Raw genomic sequence first — 20,750 nt, 5'->3', positions numbered from 1 at the left:
TCTGGAATATTTAAACAACAGTTTAAGTGAGTTTCACGGAACAATTAAATGGCGTTTCATGAAGGAATTTTGCTATTATATAAATACAATCATCTGTCTCGATCATTGAACGGGTCAAATAAGAATTTTACGTCGTGAAAGTCGAAATCATTATCGAGGAAACACCCCTACAAGTAAAAATTCCATGAGCATGTATGTATAAGAAAACGAAACCTGCAGAATTAAAAGCATTTTTTTTATAGACCGTACAACGTATGTAAGATCACAAAGCAACAGAAACAGAAATTTACGGCATGCAAGGTGAAGAGTTATCGTGAAACAGTGTACGAATTTGTTAAAAACATTCTACGAACAAAAAGCATATCCGAACGTGACAGTTTCTCGTAGTGTAAAACATTTTGCCAACTTACCTTGCATTCTCAAAACTATAAGAACTTATCAAACACATATTTATTACGATTAAACGCATAAAAATAAACCTACGATAGGTTTCTACTCTTTTAGAGCTATATCATTCCCATTAATAATTTTTTAATCGTTCTTAACGAAAAACTACAATACTAAGTTGACGCAAAGATTGAGCTTTCTTAATCTACAGAAGTCTATTTTTCTAATTATCAGAGATTACTAACAGTCTTTCCAGTCAACTCAATACCAAGTTTCACACATCATCGAACCTCCTTTTCACCTATATACGTTTCCTAGACCAAACAACGGAGCTCTAAAATCTCAAAGGCATGCGATCCAACGGAGCACACTACACAAATACTCACCTGATTCACGGATTCCAGCAGGCTTCCCAGACTATTTTGGCTCTCGACGTCCCTCCATCGATCTCTGGGCCCCCTGAACCCTTGCTGCTGCTCGTCCTTTCTGTGATAGCCTTCGTTGTGGTCCAGCTTGATCTTCTTGGCTCCCCTGAGCTCGTTCTCGGTGGTAGCTTTCAACCTGGAGCAACATTCGACGAACAGCTCCTCGTCGAAGTTCAAAACCTTCCCCTGTCGAGGCTTCGCCGTCTCTATCTCCTGAGGAACGTCTAGAGCGTTGTCCTCGATGGCGTCGGTCGGCGCGATGGTGACCATTTCGGTTTTATGGGTCGAGGCAGGCGATCTGATCACGATCTTCTCGCCGGAGAACTCGCTGGAGCTTCTTTTCCGTGCTGCAGTCTCGCTCGCGGGAGCATTCTCGTCTTCCTCCTCGTTCTCGCTCTCGGAGCTGCTGTCCATGGAACTTCTAGGCGTTCCACAGATGAACAAAGGCGATATCCTTCTGTGGTCCATCCTCATCTCGTCCCTGTCGTCGTCGTCGAAGTCGGACGAATTCCTGGTCGTTTGGGAATTTCTGTCCGGACTCGGTGATCGGTTCCTCACGCTGCTGGGAGCCGCGCTGCTGCAGCTACGGGAAGATTCCAGGTCCACCAACAACGGGTTGTCGGTGGTTTCACGTTCAGGAAGATCCTTCATGAAACAGTCGTCCTCGTCGCCGGATACGTTGGCGTTCTTCTCGGTTTCTTTCTCTGACATCATCAGGTCCCTCCAATCCTCGTCTTCGTTCTTGCTTTTACCCTTTCTGAAGCTCGATTTCCTCCTCTTCGTCAGCTTGTGATCTTCCTCCACTGGTTCCTCCGAGGTCCCCTTCGAGCTATCCTTGTCGCAGCTGAACGACCCGTAGCCGTTATCTTTCACGCTCGAGTCAGATTTACCTTGGTTTCTCAATTCGTAATTGACCTCCTTCTGTTTCGACAGTTTCTGATCCTTGCCGACGTTGGACTCCGACAGTTCGTCCTCGAAGGCCTTCGAGATCCTCTCCTCGGCTCGTTTCTTGCTAGGTCTGCAGCTGGTGGGCGGCAGAACCAGGAAGTAATAGTTGGTTGCCTCCACGTCGCTTTTCTTCCGATTGTTCGTACCGTTCTTCGACTTGGAGTGCTTTCCAGAACGATGTTCCTCCAGACTTTCGGTCATCGAGTTTCTCTCTCTGGTTCTATCGGTGGAGGAATTCTTCCTCGACTTCTTCCCCGAACGTTTCCTCGTGCTGGAAGACGCGGTCGACGAGACAGAATGTCGTTTCACGTTTCTATCCTCGTTCTTCGGATCCAAGGAGTTATCCGATTTGTACTCGGTTCTCGACATGTTCGAGTCCTCCTCCGACTTGGACACCCAGTCGTTCAACACCTCCTTCACTTTGTCCGCCTTTTCACCGCCGAAGACTCGACCAAACACGCTCTTCACGATTTTGTTTTTGTTCTGCGACTCCATTTTGTCCTCGTTCTCGCTGCTGTCGCTGTCGCTGGTCAGATCGGCCATCTTGCTCCTCAGAGCGGCCTTTCTGCTCCTGGATCTTCGGTGGCCATCCTTGCCAGCGTATTTGTGCGTCCTCGTCTTCTTGTTCAGACTCTGACGATCGTTGTTGCTCGATTTACGACCACTGCTCACCGTCTTCGTTTCCCTGTTCTCTAAAATAGCTTTTGATTTTGGAGTCGTCTCGTCCTTCTTGTAATCCGACGAAATCTTTGCGTCCTCGTCGGAATCCTCCGCGGTTTTTAAACCATCGAGCTCGCATTCTTCCTCGGACGCGATCCGGGACTCGACTCGTTTGACATCGTTATCGTTCGATTCCTTGTCAGACTTTTGATTATCCATCGATTCGTCCATGTTTCTCGAATTCTCGTCCAAGTTGAACTTCGTTCTCGAATTCGCGTCCTCGATTTCCGCGCGTTCTTCCAGTTTCGATTCATCGCGATCCTTCATGAAGCTCAAGGACGCTTCTTGTTCCTTTTCATCCGTTCTCGATAAAACCTGCGACAAAGGTTTGTACGCGAGGCTCGACGACGACGAGGCTTCGTCCACCTCCAGAGGATACAAGGACTCGATTTTATCCTCGCGATGGTCCTCCTCGTTTTCATCCTTACCGATCTCCACTCGTTGCGCGTCCACCGTTTCCTTCAACGAAGCTTTCGCGTCGGAACAATACGTCTGCTGATTTTCAACAATTTCTAACTCGTCGGGATCGCGTTCAGTTTCGTTTTCCGGCTTCCCAAGGCTGGTCGAGTCGTCAACTTTGTCGGAATCGTTCCCGAACCGCGAGTTCGACGACGGGGATTCTGGCTTCGCGATTTCGCAGTCGAACGTTTCGGAACAGTTCGTCGAGGTTTGATTGTTTTCCGTTTCTGGAAGCTTTACAATTTCGTCGAGGACCTGCCAGTTCTGATTACCTTTGGATTTCGATGCTTTCCGTGAGGACGAAGGACTCTTCGCCTCCTCAAGGCGCTTCTTGGTTTTCCCCTTTTTCGATTTCCCGTGACGCGTCGTCCTCGTGGACGCGTTTCTTGGACTCACGGAGTCCGCCATTTTACTCTCAGCCTCGGTTCCTCCGTCCAACTGGTGCGTCTCTTTTTCGAAATTTTCTACGACGCAGCGATCCGTTTGTTGCGTTTTCAGATTCTCAACATCGTCCGTATCCCTCCCTTTCGAATCCTCGTCGGAACGATCGCTTTTAAGTTTGCAGCGGTTTGTCTCCTCCTCCCTCTGTTGGTTGCATCGATCGCCAACAGAGTCGAAACTCTCGAATTTAGCGTCAGATCCGCGAACAACGTCTTTCACCTCTCTGACGCTCTCGATATCAGGTTCTTTGGAGCGTTCTATACTACGTTTGTTTATGATGAACTTTAGGCTCAAACGTTCGTGCGGCGGAGTTTCTTTCACCGCAACTTTGTCATCCGAAACGCTTGATAAATTCTCAGTCTTTTTATTAGGATCTCCTTTTAATTCGATTACTTCCTTTACGGAATAGCTCACTTCCTCGGTTTGTTTCACCGCCACCTCCACCTCCATATCCGAATTCTGATCGTGACGATCGCTGATGGAGGTGATTCTTTCCTGAAAATTGTCTGCTTCCGGCACAGAGGCGTTTCTCTGTTCCGAATGGTTCGAGGAGTCTGCGAGCAAAGAATTGTTCTCCAAAGCAGCCGTGGCTGTCGGAAGAGTCTCCGACGTGTCTTTCGAACGCGAAGCAGTCGAGATTCTGATAGACATACTCGTCCCAAGAACGGTCAACACCGTCGAGTCCAAGTGAGTTTCCGGCTCCGGAGTGTCCAGCGTAAGATGCTCGTTGACGGCGTACTTTTTCTTCCCCTTTTCTTTCCTCTTGGCGTGTTTCTTCTTCTTCACCGTCTCTTCCGTCTTCTTGACCACTGGTTTGATGGGTGTGGACGTGGACTCTGGCGCTGGGCTCGAATGCTCCGTGAGCACGTACTCGTCGTGGCTCATATTTTCCGTGATCTTGCATATCTCTTCGTCCAGGAGTTCGTCTTCCAGGCTACGCTGTCGAGTCACTTGGGCATCAATCAGGAATCCCTGCTCGATAGAGGCTGCGTAACACGAGTCGCCCTGGACGCCTTCCAACTCTCTCGAGCTATCAAGGATCGTTAGATCCTCTTCTTTCCGGTCGTCCTTCGACTCTTGAGAAACGCTGGCCGACTCGTCGGGACTCTTGTTCCCGTCGTTGGACGTTTCGTTGTGACTGGACGTCTCGTTGTCCCAGCCAATGTTGCAACCCTCCTCCGTGCTGTCGTCGGACGTCTTGTCCTTCTTGGATTTGGTCATTTGCACCAAGTGCGACTGAGACAGGTTGTGCTTCTTCAGGGAACTCTTTCTGGTGAAGCTGGTCGTGCATACGTCGCAGAAGAACCTGGCGGCCTCTTTCGTCAGTTTCTTCCGCTTCTCGACGATCAGGATCTCGCCAGTCTTCTTGTGGACGACCACGAAGTTACCAGCCGCCCGTTTCTTCGGAGTCTGGAAGTCATCCTGCACCTGAGCGCCACCAGATTTCTCGTCCTCCTTGGAGTCCTCTTCGTCGTTCTCTTCGATAGACGTATCAGGATCCTCCGTTGCGTTCCCCTCTATCGCGTTCTCCTCCGTTGCATTCTCTTCTATCGTGCTCTCCTCCGTAGCGTTCTCTTCCATCGTACTCTCCTCCGTAGCGTTCCTTTCCATCGTACTCTCTTCCGCCACGTTCTCCTTCGCAGCGTCCCCTTCCGCCACCTGCTCGACTATCGCGTTCTCTTCGCCCTCGACTTTCGAAGCTTCGTCCACGATCTTTTTATCCTCCGCTTTATCCTCCACTATCAATTTTTGTTCCAGGTCCACGTCCTTCGGAGGGTCGTCCTGCCGCAGGCACTCTTGAATATCCAACGGAATGTCGAAATCGTCTACGAGGTCGAACTGATACTCGAAGAACGATATATTTTTCTTGGCCCGTCTCTTCAGGCTTTGCCTCCTGTCGGTGTTCTTCTCGGCGTCGACGGACTCCGAGTCCGTGACGGAGGTGTCCGTCTGCACGTCCTCCGCGGGCACCTCGAAGCCTTTCTTCTTCTTCGAGAACCGTTTCTTCCTGAAGTAACTGGACTCGCTGGCGCACGAAGTCTCCGACAGATTGTCCACACTCTCCGCCCGGTGGTTCAGAGTCTCTTGATTCGACAGATCCTCGGACGACAGTTGTTTCCTCCTGGAAGACCTCGTTCTGCTGGACTGCGCCAGCTCGATGGATCCCGACGAGTTGGATCTCTCCAGATCGAGCTGGTCTTTGTTGAAGTTTCTGGAGGAACGTCGTCGACCCTCGGACGAATCCTTTTGGCTCGCGTTATCCGATTGCTCGTCCTTCTCGACCGAGATCCTCCTCGTCTCCGAGCTCTCCGTTTCGGATTCCACGGGAGGGACCACCTCCGTGTGCTCGTCGGTCGTTGACTTCCTCTTGTACGTTCTCTTCTTCGTGAGCTGCAACACCTCCGTCACTTCCGGGATCTTAAAATGCTCCAGACTGGGCGTCAGCGAATCCATAGAGTCGCTGGGAGCCTTCGTCTGCTCGGCTTCTTCGTTGAACCGATTCGATCTTAGAGACTTCCTGTTGGAAACCTGTTCGGCGGCGTCCGTTTCGATTTCCACGGTCTGCATTTCCGGTTTAGAGTCGGGGTCCTCTCGAGGAATAGCGTTCGTAGCCTCCGTGGCCAGAGATTTCTTCCTGCGATTACGCTTCTTGAACGTCTTCGAAACAGTCTTTGCATCCTTTAGCGGCCATTTTGAATCAGTTTCGGGAACGTCTTTCGCCGCGTCTTCTTTGCTGGCCTTTGGTGTCTCCGGGTCGTTCGAAACGGCGGTTTCTTCTACTTTGTCCGCGTCATCTTTTGCGGTACACGTTGATTGCAGGAGAGAAGCATCGTCCTTGAAAGATTCGCGTATTTCCGGCGAGTCGTTCGTTAGCAATTTATCCGCTATAATTTCGTTACTGCTCTCGACTTCCTTTTGGACCTTCTCTTCCTTCTGGATATTGAACTTCGTTCTGGAAGACCTTCTTCTTCTCGTCGTCTCGGGCGTTGCTTCGTTTGCGACAGATTCGACCTTGGACGATGATTCTTCCTCGGAAGGTTGGCTCTTCTCCTCCGAGAGCGACTTCCTCTTCGAGATTCGCCTAATCAGAGATTCCGTTTCCAAGTCCTCGTTCGCTGTTTCGATAATAGTTTCTCTTTTCCCCGTCACTCGCGATAAAAAGGAGTCCTTTTCCTCGTCAGAAATCTTCATCGAGTCCTCGATGCTGTTCTTCGCGGTCCTCGACTCGTTCGCTTCGTCTCTCGTTGCGTCCGTTTTGCGTTTCTTCGCGCCATCGGTGCAATCCGTGTTCGTCTGCGTATCCTTGGTTGCTTTATCGTTCAACAAATCCTTCGTTTCCGATTCGTCGTTCAGAGTTTTCCTCTTACCAGGTTGAACACGTTCGCCAACGACTTCGGAAGACGAACCATTTTCAATGATTTCTTTGGTAGAATGCACTTCCTTCGATCTGTCGATCAGCTTCATAATGTCGGAGAGATTCAACGCTTCCGGAACCAAAGTCTCGGAGTTGTCCTCAGGTTCGATGGACTTTCGTTTGCTTTTCTTTGGCGAGTTTCCCTCCAGCGATCGTTTCTTCGATTTCCTCTTCACCTTCGCGTCCTCGATCGCTGCACCGCCATCTTGTTTCACCGATTTGTCTTCTTGGTCCGGCGAACGCGTCTCTTCTGTACGATTTGGCGTAGATTCCACGACACTGCCAGAGTCAGGCTCTAAGGGAACGTTCTCTCGAATCGCTAGGTCCTCCGTACGCTCGTCTTTCGAGCAATTATTTCCATCTTCGTTGACAGATTCAACTTCGACCTGTTGACCGGAAGAACTGATCTGCCCATCGTCGTTAATTATTTCCTTCGAAGGTTCTTCTTTTTTTTGCTCGCTCTCGATCGCTGGTACCTTAGACTCCAAGTTTTGATCAGACCCCAGCGAGAGATCCTGGCAGTCGGACGACTTCTCGATCTCCTCTCTGGCAACGTGACTTTTCTTAGCAAGTTTAGAATTCTCTGCGTTCTCCGGAAGTCCAGGGCTCACTTCGTCCAGGATGCTCGTCAGTTCGTCGGCGGCTGTGTCCAACAAGGATCCAACCTCTCCCTCCAGCAGAGCGTCCTTTTGTTTGGCAATCTTAGAAACGATCTTCTCCAAGAACGAGCCTTTCCCTTTCTGCTTCCTCCTCGACAGATCCAAAATGATATCGTTGGTCGGCGAGCGTTCTCTGGCGTCGTTGGAGGAAGAGTCGACGTTCTTCTTGGTCAACGAGTCCTCCGCAGTCGCGTCTTTCGCAGAAACCTCCGTTGTTTGCGGTTTCGACAATTTGTCTTCTGGATTCTGAACGCAAGGTTTCGTTTCATCGGCTAACCTGTCGGAATCGTTCGTCGTTTCGGTTTTATCGGTTCTGTCCAGACTCAGCGACCTGGTTTCACCGTCATCGGACTGCTGAGCGTTGCTCTGAGGAACACCTTCGGGAGTCGCGTTCTCCAGAGTGGTCTGCACCGTCAGAACCACGCTCTGTTGCGACTCCGCGGGAATGTTCATTCCCTCCGTAAGGATACCGATCACGTTGTTCAACGATCTCTTCGACGTCCTTTCCCGTCGAGTTCCCCAGGACTTCCTGGGCCTGCCAACCTTCGATTTCTGAACACCGACTATAGTCTCCAACGAGTTCTCCTTGCCACTGTCTATGGAGTTGCTAGTCTCCAGTTGCAAATGATTCTTCAGATTCACGTTCTCCAAAGAGTCCTCCGGTTGGTCGTTTTTTGCAACGTTCGCGTCCTCCTCTTTCCCGTCTTTGACACCATTGTCGTCGTCCGGTGTTCGTTTGCGATCAGAGTTCGTCTCGCTTTCCCCGGCCTTGTCGACGACCTCGTTCGAGTTGCCTTTATCAACTTCCTCATTCTTCCTTCGCGAGACGTCGGCGTTCTTTTTATCAGAGGTGTCGTTGCTCGATTTAATGCGACCGCGTCTCTTACCGAGGGAGGTGTTCTTCTTCAGGGACATGTCGTTCAGCTCGCTGGAGGTTTCTTTGCTCTGAGTGTCCCCCTCGTTAGAGTTCAACAGAGAACCCCTCGTTTGCCTCTTGTTGCTCGTGTTCTCGTTATCGCCGCTCTGCTCCGTGATTTCGACCGTGGACTTGGTTTGATCGTCCTCCTCCGACGTTTGCTCCTCCGTTGATTTACTCTCTCCGGAGGAACTGCTGTTTCTCCTTCCTTTGATCGCCACCTTGATCTTGTTCGCCTCGTCCAGCGACGGGACCTTCTCTATCCTCTTCTCCGTGTTCCTCAAGGATTTTCGACGACGATCGATTTTCTCCTTCTTGGTGGTCGCCGCGGGGACGTACGAGGCCGATTCCGAATCTGCGCTCGCCGTTTCCACCTCGAAATCCTTCGGAGGCCTGCCTCTGCCTGGGCCCATCTTTGCTTTCGTCGCTTGTCTTAGGCAGCGCTTGGAGGCGGCTATTCGAGACGTCAGGACCAGTTTCGTGAGCAGGTCGTCCTTCAAGTCAGACCCCAGCAGTTTCTTCACTTCGAACGGGACGCTCTGGATATTGATTTTCCCGTCGATGTCGATCATCTTACCCTTCAGTTTGGAATTGCTCCTGGTCTCCAGCGTCTTTACTACCTCCTCCTTCTTCTGCTTCTCTTTCCGCGGGCTCGCCTCCTCGACGGTCGCGATACTCGCGGGGGCGCTTTTCCTCTTGATCTTCTCCTTCCCGCCTTTCGTCTTCTCCTTGGCGACGATGTTCTCCAGATTCTTCGCGTCGCTCTTCGCCCTTCTGGTCTTGCCCGGCTTCTGCTCCTTGTCCTCGTCCGGGGTGTCGCTAGCTGTCGCGAGTTTAGCCTCCGTTCCATCGACCTCGATCGTTTTCTTCGACCCGACGTCCTGACTCTTGCCGAACAGACTTTTGCCGCGCAGGATCTTCTCCGAGCCAGTGGATGGGGTGACAGGCGACAGGATCGGCAGGTCGTTCACCAAAGTCTCGACGTATTCGTCGCCCTGAGCTTGAACGGCTGGCTCCAACGTGGGCATCTTGTCGCTGTCGGACGACAGTCTGGTGGTCCTCTTGGGCAGCTGATCGCTGTTTCTGCCTCTGGCCAGCCCTCTGAGCTTCGACCTGGCGCTCGAAAGCTCCGTACCGATCTCGCTCACCTTGCCCTTGGCCCACTGACGCTGGCCAACCGGCGAACGCATCTCCGGGGACTTCTGAGGCGTCGTAGCTTTGTTGGGATTACGAGCGAATTTCCCGTCGTGCGTCCTCAGCTGCGACTTGGCCTTGATGGAGGCGTTCAAGGACGCCACAGGGTCTACCGGTCGTTTCTTTTTGGGGGTGGTCTGCAAGAACGATTTGTTTTTCGTCGACGAACCGGGAGACTTCAATTCCGCGGAACTGCTCGCGTCACTTTCCTTCTCGACGGTTTTGGGTACAAGTTTGAGGCTTTTGGGGGTCCTCGGGGCCTCGTTAGAGACGTCCGCCTTTGTCTCCGGTGCAGTTTTCGAGGTTGCTTTGGCTTTGGCCTTCAAGTTACCCGTTTTCCTCGGTTGCTCCACGTTTCTGATCGCTCCCTCCTTCGGTCTAACGTTCCTCTTCTTGCTGAGCACTCTGGGCCCTCTCGCGACCCTGGCTTTGTAGCCGGGATTGCCCTCCTCGAGTCTACCGTTCTCCTCCGTCTTTTCTTTGGCATCTTTCGCAACGTTCGACTTCTCGGACTCGCGCTTCTCCCCGTCAGACCTCGCCTCCTCCGTTTTGTAGTTCCTCACCACGCTCTCGATCACCGCCGATATGTTGTCGATACGGCACCGGTTCCGTTGGATCGACTTCGCGTTTTTCAGCAGCTTGTTCCTCAGCACGGCCTTGTTCCGGGACATTCGCGACGCTGTCGAATTATCACCGACCATACGACCGGGTCTTGATCTGGTTTGCACCTGTACAGATAGGTAAAACCTTCGTGGAACCATCTTCGTCGAATCATCGACGTTACAAAAGCTATCTATGACGATTTCTGTTCACTGTGTCCTTTCAACGTGACGACACACGCCGTTCAATTTCATAGGATCGAAATTAAGCATAGAACTTCTCGCGAAACCAACGAATTTAAAATAATTAAGAGTTACTAATTCAAACCGAACTTGATGAGTCGTAACACGAAAGATAAATATTACTGTACAAACTTCGTAAACGCATATTCAAAGATTGTCTCACACGAAGAGATTTGATTCTTTAAAAATAACTATTATTATTATTTAAATATTTCCCACATCGAAAGTGTCCCCGATGTTCGAGGTCTGGGTTCGTAATGTCTCAAGGACACTTCCACTAGTTACGCTCGATCGGTCCAAATCGGGACGTTGCCCTTCGATATAAGATTTCCGCAAAAAGCTCGTGGGAGGGTCCAACCCAGGGTTGGGAGGACGGAGAGGGGTGAGGTGGGGTAATCGTGCCAGTTTTCTTGTTGGAAGAGGGGACGTCGCCAGAACAGGCAAATCATCTTGTCCGTGTGATTGCACGACATATTCTATCCCTACGTGTCCGTGTTGCGTATGTGTGGTCTGGTAGGTGTGTGTGGGGGTGTCGTGTGTGCACGAGTCGACGGTCGTGTTGGGTGATCAATACTCCACTTATATCCGTGTCGTCCGGCGGGAGCCGGTCTCCGCGTTATTGCCTTATCATTATCGAGTTTCGTCTTTTTCGTTGCGACCCACGACGGACCAGCATTCGGGTCATCAGCCAACTGCGGCCGAGCGTAGTTTCGCTGGGTTCCTCGGTTCACCTAATTTCCAACCCGAACACTCGATGCCCCGGGTCACCTTCTGCATCATTTTCCCACGAATTTCTTGGCATTCGACGACGATTCGCGGATTGCTTTTACCAGTCTACGAGACGTTGGAAAGACGGTCGTTCTTCCCCCCGGGTCAAGGTTCACCGACGACGCAAAAACATCTCCCCAAATGGCGTCTCTTTGCAAAATCGTCGATCGATACACGGTACGCTTTGTTTTAAGAAAATGGCAATCTCGTTGGTATTTGTGACCGTCGCACCAAAGTGTGTCTCGCTATAATTTTAATGTGTTCCCATGGAGTGTATGTTTTGTTAAGTTTGTTAATCGGTAACATTGTGTTAAATGCAATGGGGTGGGGGGAGGGGGGGGGGGGATTGCAGAAGTATGAGATCGATGAGAACGTGTAGTTAGTTCAGGATTTAGTGAAAAATGCACGCAGTTTACATAGTGCAACGTTATACAATTCTGCAGATTGTAAACAATCGTTGTACAAGTTCAAAGCTTCATCTCCTTTTCTAATAACTGTCTAATGCCACAGTTGGTCTAGCAGAGTTTGAAATATATCGGGGCGATTAGATATGCAAATGGAGCGGTTGAATTTATTCGATCGTCGAGGCAAAGCCTCTCGCGGAGTAGAATTAACGAGAGCGTAGCTTATTCTCTCATGGGTTTTTCGTATTAATTTATGTTTATAACGTTTAACACCGTTCCGTGCCGCTTAAGTAGCCGCTAATGCCGCCTGGTAGCAGCGTTTCCGCGGTATCGACGTTAATTTAATATTAAAGTCCAGTAACACTTGGACGGAAAATTTCACGTGTCGAAAGTAGCAGAATTATTTAAACATTTGAAACTTACGTTTCGTAGTCTACCCTGTGCTCTTAGCGCACTGTCTTGCATCACCTTCCTAGTGGCTCTTTTGGGAGGTAAATTTGCCAGCATTTTCTGAATACTCTCGCCTGCAAGCAAAATTGCGTCGAGCATTATTTAAGCACGACGATTATAATGAAATCTTAACGCTATCGTGGAAAGTTTGCCTAAACAAACACTTTTTATGGGGATTAAAAATTATTCATTTCTGTGGGCTGGAAACGATACAGAGTTGTGATCGTTAAAAGAAAAAAAAAAGAGAAAAACTCGTAAAAAAATACGCCATAAACTACGAACGGTCTAAGGGGGATAATACACTATGCTATACGGTCGTAATTTTAATTCGTGGGTCGTTTAATATTTTTAACTGCTTCGTAGCAACTAAAGTATGTAAATTACCGTGGCTTTAACGCAGCGCTTTAAGGAAGTATCATTTCTTCGGAAACGCGTTCGCTGCGCGCATCAGCGTGTTACTGTTAATCCAGATGCGATTAATAAGTCTCAAGTTATCATGCCCCGGCTGGCTGTCGTAATTATTGCGTGGTAAAGGGGAAGTTGTTGGATAAGTGAATCGACTAAACGAAACAAAGTTTTAATTAGCGCAGTAATTAAACGCTTTTCTGACGTAGCCAACGCATCCCTCGGCCTCGTGTACGCATATTTATAGTTGCTCTTTATAAACTTCTTTACGGGTAGAATTTCTCATCGAGCATCGGATACGAAACTCGTAACGGGAATTACTCGAAAAAATCTCATTCAACGTGCGTTCGTTTATCTATTCTCGTATCGACTCGTAATGCGGACCGCGCGGTGAAATAATTGAAACTGGAAAATTGAAAGTAAGGCTCGACATCCATTTCTCTACCTCAAATCAAAAGAGACGTCGGTGCCTCGTCTATCTAAAAAAAGAAAAAAAAAGAAAATATTGCGGGTGATCAGACCTGTTAAAACGGCAGAAAAGTATGTATATTGCGAGACAAATGATCCCAAAGCAAACGGTGCTAGGATGGACACTCACGATCGCTGGGTCGAACTCTCGGACCCGGCGGTTGCTTCTCCTTTGGGGTGTTCACCCTCGGTGTCTGCGAGTTCTGGATGTTCCTCTTCATACCGCGTTGCCTCCGTCTTCTGCTCCGGCTACCGAACGGCCTCCATTTGCATTTCTTCTTCCCGTTACCGAACAACCCTAACAACCACGCCTGGTCTCCACCGCACTCCAGCATGTGCCTGTGCAGCTCTGGTAACGTGTTACAGTTCCTAGTGCACTTCGTGCAAACCTTTTCAGCCAATATGGCGGCTTTCGCTTTCGCCGTGGGCACGTCCTTTCCCGGCAGGAACAGGTGCTTGTACAGCTCGCGTTGGTCGCCGGAGAACTCGAAATGCGAACACCAGACGTTCGGGTGCGTGGCGGCTTTGTGCTCCTCCATCTCCCTTAACGTCACCTAAAACCAAACGTCGAAAACTTCGTCAACAGAGTTCCAATTAGAAATTTTTAAAAATCTTGCGTAATTTTAGTCACCTACAGCCACCCACGCAATTCTTATTCGATACACAGACTTTCAGATAACGGGTAAACTTTCCAAAAAATTAAATAGCCTCTTCCAAGAAACAAAGGTTACCCTCATTTTTCGACCCTTCGAATCGACACGAAAAAGACAGACTTGTGTAACGCTGTTTTAACGAATAGTTTGCAAAATATGGTAGCCTCGAGGAAATTTTTAAAAAATATTTATCCGTCACCTACAGGCACCCACGCAATTTTCATTCGATACACAGACTTTCAGATAACGGGTAAACTTTCCAAAAGATTAAATAGCCTCTTCCAAGAAACAAAGATCACCTTATTTTTCATCCCGTTACTTTGTCACGACCCTTCGAATCGGCACGAAAAAGACTTGTGCAACGCCGTTCCGACGAATAGAAACCTTGCTGAATGTGGTCAAGCAGCTTCGTTAATTGCTATTATACATCTTTATCGCAAACTGGTTAGAAAATTGCAAAGACTGGTTGTACGTTATGATTATTTATATAAACGAGTAACGGGCTTTATTTATGAAACGGCCGGGCACATCTTCCAAACTTGTACAGAGACTAAAGAGTAATTATTTTTGTGTAAAGCTCCGCGCTTCTACAGCCAGGATCTATTACCAGATGGTCTAGAAACCCTTTCGGAATCGATGTCATAAAATTTATAGGCTGTAGAGTTCGAGGCTGCTAGAAAAGTCTTTAACCTCGCGGTTCCGATCCGATAGATCATTTTATAAATGTCTTCAAACGGCAGAATAATTTAACGCGACCGATATCTCGATAAATTTTAGCGAGTAAATCGAACGTGTTGAATTTCTTTGGGGAATTTCGGAAGTCACCAATCGCCGCGAAGTTTGGGTTCGAAACTTCGCGATGCGAACCTGTTGATTAGTTTCGCTGGTAACAGGTAGTAATACACATGCTCAAATAACTCGACGATAATATTGAGCAACGGTCAATGGGAGATTCGTTTGACGCCAACTAATTGTCAATCAACATCAGGAGACGTCCTTTCAGAGGTCCACGATTCGATCGATAGTCGTCAATCAAGTGGCTGATTAATTAACTAATCGCTTGTAAATGCCAGTAGCGTCGAAAGGGGTCAACTATCTTAAACGAATCTTTTTCACCGACAATTTTTGTTTCGTCATATCAGGTGCTCGAAAGTGACACGATTATCAAGCAACTGTTGCTTCCGTCTATCTTAGACAACTTTTTCGGGGTTTCTGGACTTTCAGAAATCGTATATATTCTCCGAATATTATTTATAATGTTTAATATCGTGTACAAAGAGATAGAAGGCTTGCTGTAAATGTTTGACAGAATTCGTCACGAAATAAAAATTTCAGATCAGAAATAAATATAGTAAAATTCTGATTATCCAGTATACTCGGGACTAGAACAATAACAGAAGATCAAATAGACCAGACAATTGGACTATAGCTATATATGAAGTGATAAAAACGAGGAATTGGACCATTTGCATGGGGGTCTTCTCACTTTATGGGGTTAAGAAACAATATTCTTATAATTTTTAAATATTATCTGACAAAATACGCGTTGTTTTGTATTTAGAAACATTAAAATCCTCCAATCCGTCCAGCAGTTATGATTTTTTGGGGAAACATTTCTGGACACATTTATTTTTACGGTAAAGAATTTTTTTCTCGAAAATGTGCAGGATTTCGAGCGCATGTGTATTCACCAAAAATGATTGTAATTGGCCCCCTCAACTAAAAATAATTTTTTCAGAATAATTTGAAATTTTTTAATTTCGGCGAAAAATTTCTGCATTAGTGAATTTTTTTCTCGGAACTGCGTAGAATTTCGGGGGTATGTTTATTCACCAAAACTGATTGTAATTAACTCCTGCAATCAAAAATAATTTTTTTAGGCTGATTTGAAATTTTTTTTTCCGCCGAAAAATTTCACATTTTCTCGAATTTTTTTCTAGAAAGTGGGTAGGATTTCGGGGGTATGCCTATTCACCAAAAATGATTGTAATTAACCCCTGCAATCGAAAATAATTTTTATAGGACGATTTGAAATTTTTTTTTTCCGTCAAAAAATTTCACATCTTCTCGAATTTTCTTCTAGAAAGTGGATAGGATTTCGGGGGTACGTCTATTCACCAAAAATGATTGTAATTGACCCCCGCAACTGAAAATAATTTTTGTACAACGATATGAAATTATTTTTTTTCGCCGAAAAATTTCAACAGCCCCCCTTATCGATTTTTCTTAAGAATTCGTTTTTGATTTTTAGTAATTTTGTTTGACGCCCTACGGAAAAGTTGTCCAATACTTTTTTGTAGGTGTCCATGAGCTCTACTTCAGAAAAAAGTTTCATTGAAATACATTCACTATTGTAGGAATTATAGCCGTTTGGAAATCGGATCATTTTTATGGGGGTTTTCTAACTTTACGGGGTCAAGGAACAACTTTTCGAATATTTTTGCAATTTCTACATATTCTTCGCCAAAATACGCGTAGTTTACATTTTGAAAAATGAAAATCGTCCGATTCGTTCAGGAGTTATGATGTTTTAAAGATTCGCATGAAATTTCTCCTACGGTTTAGTCGTCAACTATTTAATATCGACATCATTGCTGGATGTACTAGCTGTGACATCTTTGTTTATATGAAATATAATCCATAACATTTACCGAAGAATAGTCGGGGTAAATAAATGGGTGGCGGATAATCAGAACTCTACTGTAATACGTGTCCATGATTTTTTAATAGAAACGTTGCACGCGTTACACTTCGCTGCAACTGGCTTCTATCTCAGAAATGTCAAAGAGCAACTAGTTTCACGATAAACTATTTAGTTCATGTTGGCAGTAATTACTGAAATAAGTCAGAAGCACAGGATCAGTGTGTCAACACAGATACTTAATTATACAGTTCCCCGCGAACCTTTTTAGCAAGATTATATTTCAGCCAACGATCCCGAATAAAATAATTCACTCCAATTACCGTTTCATTCCCATAGTGTTCGCTTTCACGATTGTTCTTGGATCGAACATCCAATCTAAAAACCATGTGGAATTAAAATACGCTCGCACGAACATTCCGAGATCGTCTGTTATTTAAATAATCATGTAAAAGTAATTTCACTCTTCTTGAAACTAATCCACCCAATAATCGGTCGAGACTGTCTATTTCGGAAACAGCTATTTATAAATAATCTTACAGAGAAGTCATTCCCATGTCTGCCTTAAATTACTCCCGATCAATTAACAGAAATACAAGGAAAGAACACGATCGATACGAGATCGTCTATCAATTCGCTAACCGTCTACAAAATAATTTCATCCAATCCCATTACAGGTCAACTCGCAACTCGATCAACAAAAATAATTTAACCCCTTTGCACTCCTACGTCGAGTGTGATTCGAGATCAATTTTTATCTCAGGAGCTCCTTCGTCAAGTCCCACTCGACACTTTTTCAAGTCCAAACCAAAGAGATATCGTACACTTGAAAGTTACAAAATACAACAACAGTGCAAATAAAACAGATTAAAAGCGTTGGGAGCTGCTGGTAACAAAATTGATATATAATTCGGAGTGCAAAGGGTTAATCAGGCGCGGCTGGCCAGTTTCTGGCCCGAGGAATCGCTTGTTTCGCTACACACGCGATCGAACGCGTTCGAACACCATCAAACCCGTTCCTAACCGATCGCTTAGGGACTTACGTGTTTGGTAGCGCAGGCGCCGCATACGTAGATCCGGGGCCTGGACCATTCGCCGGTGAGTTCCGCGTAGACGACTTCCTGCTTCTTCGCCGCCTCGTTGGACGTTTTTTCGTCCCACTTCCGGAGCCTCAAGAAACTGCCAAACTCCACGGTGAACTCGGTATCCTGCGTGATCTTCTTCAATTCGGATACGTCTGGCTCCCGTTCCGTGGGTTTGGCATCCGCACGAAAGGGCCGCTCGATCTCCGTGGGTTTGGCATCGCCACGAAAGGGCCGATCAGTCTCTGTGTTTGTTCTACCGGTGCACACTTCCTCGACGATCTCGGGCTCGTCCGACATCCGGGAGGCGTTCCGTTCGTCCCCGGGTACGTCCGTGGTCCCGGTCAGGTCGATAAGCGGTATCTGGTGGAGCCTGTTCAGGGTGACGCGTTCCTTCAGCAGCTGTTGCTTCTTCCTCAGCGACAGCTGCGTCGAGATGTCGAACTTGCTCAGGTCCTTGATGGAGCACGTCCACTGCTCCTTGCCGTCGTACTTCCTGGGGAAGTTGTACTTTTCGAAGGACACTCGTCGCGGATGTGACCTGTTGCTCTTACCGGGCTTTTGCGCGTACTCGCTCGAGTTCTCGTACTCCTCGGTGGCGTACTCCTTCGAGTAGACGGGCGTCGCCGCCGTCAGAGAGATGTCGATGGGGAACTGGATCTGGTTGGCGTTGTGCTCGTAGAAGGACTGCTGCTGTTGCTGGGGTTTCGGGTCCGCCGTGGACGCGGCGGCCGACGAGACGATCGTCGCGGAGGAAGTGCTCTGCAGCTTGCCGTCCAGGTGATGGAGAAGGTTGTCGCGGATGTTGCAGCTGACGCTGCTGTAGAAGGAGCTGTCGAACTCGGGGCTGCCCGGGTTGCTGAATGTCTCCTTCGTCTGGAGGATCGGTTTCAACAGGATGGGCTCTGTCGTTCTATGCTCGTGATCCTCCTCGGGTCTTTTTTCTTTGGAGCTCGACGACTCGATTCTATCGCGTCTTTGGCTAGTAAGCTCTCTGTAGAGAAACGAATTCGTCTTTTCCTGCGGAAGCGAAGATCGGTACACCTTGGGGACGCGTTTCTTGAGCAGCTTCGAAAGGCTCAGCGAGGAACACCATCGGTCTTTCCAGCTCACCGGAGCCGGCTGGTTGTTCCTCACCACGATTCCATGAACCTCGCTCATATGCACCGCCAGAGCATCCCTGGTGAGATACCTCGTGGAGCATTGAACACAGGCGTGATATCTGTCGCTGTGGTGGCTCGCCATGTGCTGGAACAGGCCCTCCAGATTCTCCGCGCACTTGTTGGAACAGTACTGACAGTTATGCGTGGGTCTCCTCGAGTTTCTCTCCGACCTTCTGCCGCCACCTTGCTGGTGAACCCTTTCGGTGTGCCGTTGCCTGAGGGATATCGAGAGAAACTTCCTGTCGCAGTAGAGGCAGAGATGCCTGACCGTAGGGGGCGAAGGTTTGCACGAATTCAGGGAACCGTGGGAGGAACAAGACGACGTGGAAGACGAACGACGGATCTCGACCGGTTGGCAATTCTGCAGCACGGAAGCTACTTTGTCCAGGGGCAGGCTGCAGTGCAAGCTGGTCGTCGCGAGATCCTGACTTCTGCCGGTACAGGTCTCCGTGAGATTGTCGGCCACCTTCGTCTTATCCCTTTCCTGGCCGTTCCCGTCGATCAGTTGAGTGATGTCGTTCAGCAGGTCGTTGAGGAGATCCCTGCAAACGTTCCTCAGCTCCGCGTTCTCAGCCATGAACTCTCGATGCTTGTCGATCCGTCTCTCCTCGTGGCGATCGTTCAGCCTCGCCATGATGATCTGGCCCAGCAAGCTCTCGTCCCCCGCCTCCGTCTCGTCCGCGGTGTCCGTCTCCTCCTCCCCCTCCCCCGCAGTGTCCGTTTCGCTGGTGTCTCTGTCAGAAATCTCGATCACCTCCACCTCGTCCTCCTCCTTGTCCACTTTTATAAGCTCCAAGCTGAACGTTTCCTTGGTCCCGGACTGTTCCGAAAGGACCGCGGTCTCCGTTCTGCTCTCGTTCGGCTTGGAAGGTTCGAAGTTAGCCGCTGGACCTTTCGAGTCTTCGTCTTCCTGATCGTCGGTCAGTTTCTCCGAGTCGTTGGCCGTCTCCGTCTCTGTTTTTATTATAATATCCTCCTCGATGTCCACCTCTTCCTTGATCACGCCGTTCAGCACCGTCATCACGTACTTCTCCAGCGTCTCGAGGTTCCTCTCGACGCTGTTCCTCTCATCTTCCTCTTTCCTCGGCGAATCGGCCGTCCTCGCGTCCGGCACCTTCTTCCTCAAGTTGTTTATGACGTTGCTCAGCCTGCTACGTTTGTCCTGGGCGGTTTGCGCCGACCTGTACGCGTTGCCGTGTTTCTCCTGCTGCTGCTGACGATCGCCGTTCGCGCTTGCCGGATGGCTGACGCCCAGATCGTCGAGATTGTGCGTGGACGCGACCATTTTGCCCTCGACGCTCGATGGTGACGACGCTGACGTCGTCGTCGCGGCCGTGGTCGCCGATGCCGTCGTTGTCGGGGAGAAATTCGTCGCGCGGAAAACGTCCACCGCCTCGCTGCTCGTCTTGCTACCAGCAACGTCTGCCGAGGCTGCTTCTGTAAATTCACCAGGGCGATGGATTAGCACCGGGCAGAGCCATTATTAACGAAACAATGCGTTTTCGTTTATAAAATTTTTATAAATCGTTCGAAAACACTCGTAATTGAAAGTAGCTCGAGTTTGGTGTTTCGGAGCGAAACCCTTTGCACGAAACACAGCGCGCTAATGTATTAGAGTGTTCTTCGACACACGATGGGTAAAGTAATTTATTTCGCGAATGTGCAACGGAATTAATATACCTACGTGGCGCATCCAGCAAATGGGATATGCAACGAACGCAAACAAATGTGGAAAAAAAAAACAGGCCGGGTTATATAAGCACACGGAGAGATCAATAATTCCCTGGTTGCCTGTAGCAGACGTAAACATCGACGGACCACCGAAGAAAATTGTGCAAGGCCCTGTCACTCTCGTTCTACCAGTACAATTATAAATTTTATAATAGTATCATAACCTCTTACAAGTATTGATCTTTTATGAAGACATAAAGAACGCGATCAGAATGGCGACTCAAGAAAATTGTGCAAGGCCGTGCGCCCTTTGCTTGTCATTCGTCCTTCCAGTACAATTATAGCTTTTCTCGCCTTCTTTAATATTCTTTCGTTTCAAACGCGACCCTCGAACGAACTGTCGAGGTGTTATTTTAATCCTAAGTCCTCTTGCCAGTATCGATCTTTTCCGAAGAAGTAAACGCGATCAAAATGCTTACGTTTATATCAGAAGGTGCTTTTTGTCAGGATATTCATCAGTCATTGGAAGAAAAAAATTGTCACGAATATTGTATGTTTCTACGAGTATGCTCAGAACAAAAAAATTACTTTGGCTCGTAATAACAGGTGTTCTAACCTATGATTATAATCCAGTTCGTT

At 48.2% G+C, this 20,750-nt stretch overlaps 1 protein-coding gene across 2 annotated transcripts in view; it reads right to left on the bottom strand.

Moving 5' to 3' along the window:
- The window catches only part of LOC122400280, a 249,626-nt gene that overhangs the window by 7,670 nt on the left and 221,206 nt on the right, over positions 1-20,750 (bottom strand). For both annotated transcript variants that reach the window (XM_043401650.1, XM_043401649.1), the window contains exons 3-6: positions 17,239-19,877; positions 13,032-13,455; positions 12,002-12,102; positions 774-10,292 (exon numbers count right to left, since the gene is read on the bottom strand). In XM_043401650.1, coding sequence (XP_043257585.1) covers positions 774-10,292; positions 12,002-12,102; positions 13,032-13,455; positions 17,239-19,877 — 12,683 coding nt within the window. The remainder of the gene's footprint in view (positions 1-773; positions 10,293-12,001; positions 12,103-13,031; positions 13,456-17,238; positions 19,878-20,750) is intronic.

Source organism: Colletes gigas, unplaced genomic scaffold (assembly GCF_013123115.1).
Source record: "Colletes gigas isolate AHSC1104 unplaced genomic scaffold, ASM1312311v1 Colletes_gigas_Sc00016, whole genome shotgun sequence".
NCBI lineage: Eukaryota > Metazoa > Arthropoda > Insecta > Hymenoptera > Colletidae > Colletes > Colletes gigas.
The sequence above is the reverse complement of the archived record's forward strand: the minus strand, read 5'-3'. Positions and strand labels throughout refer to the sequence as shown.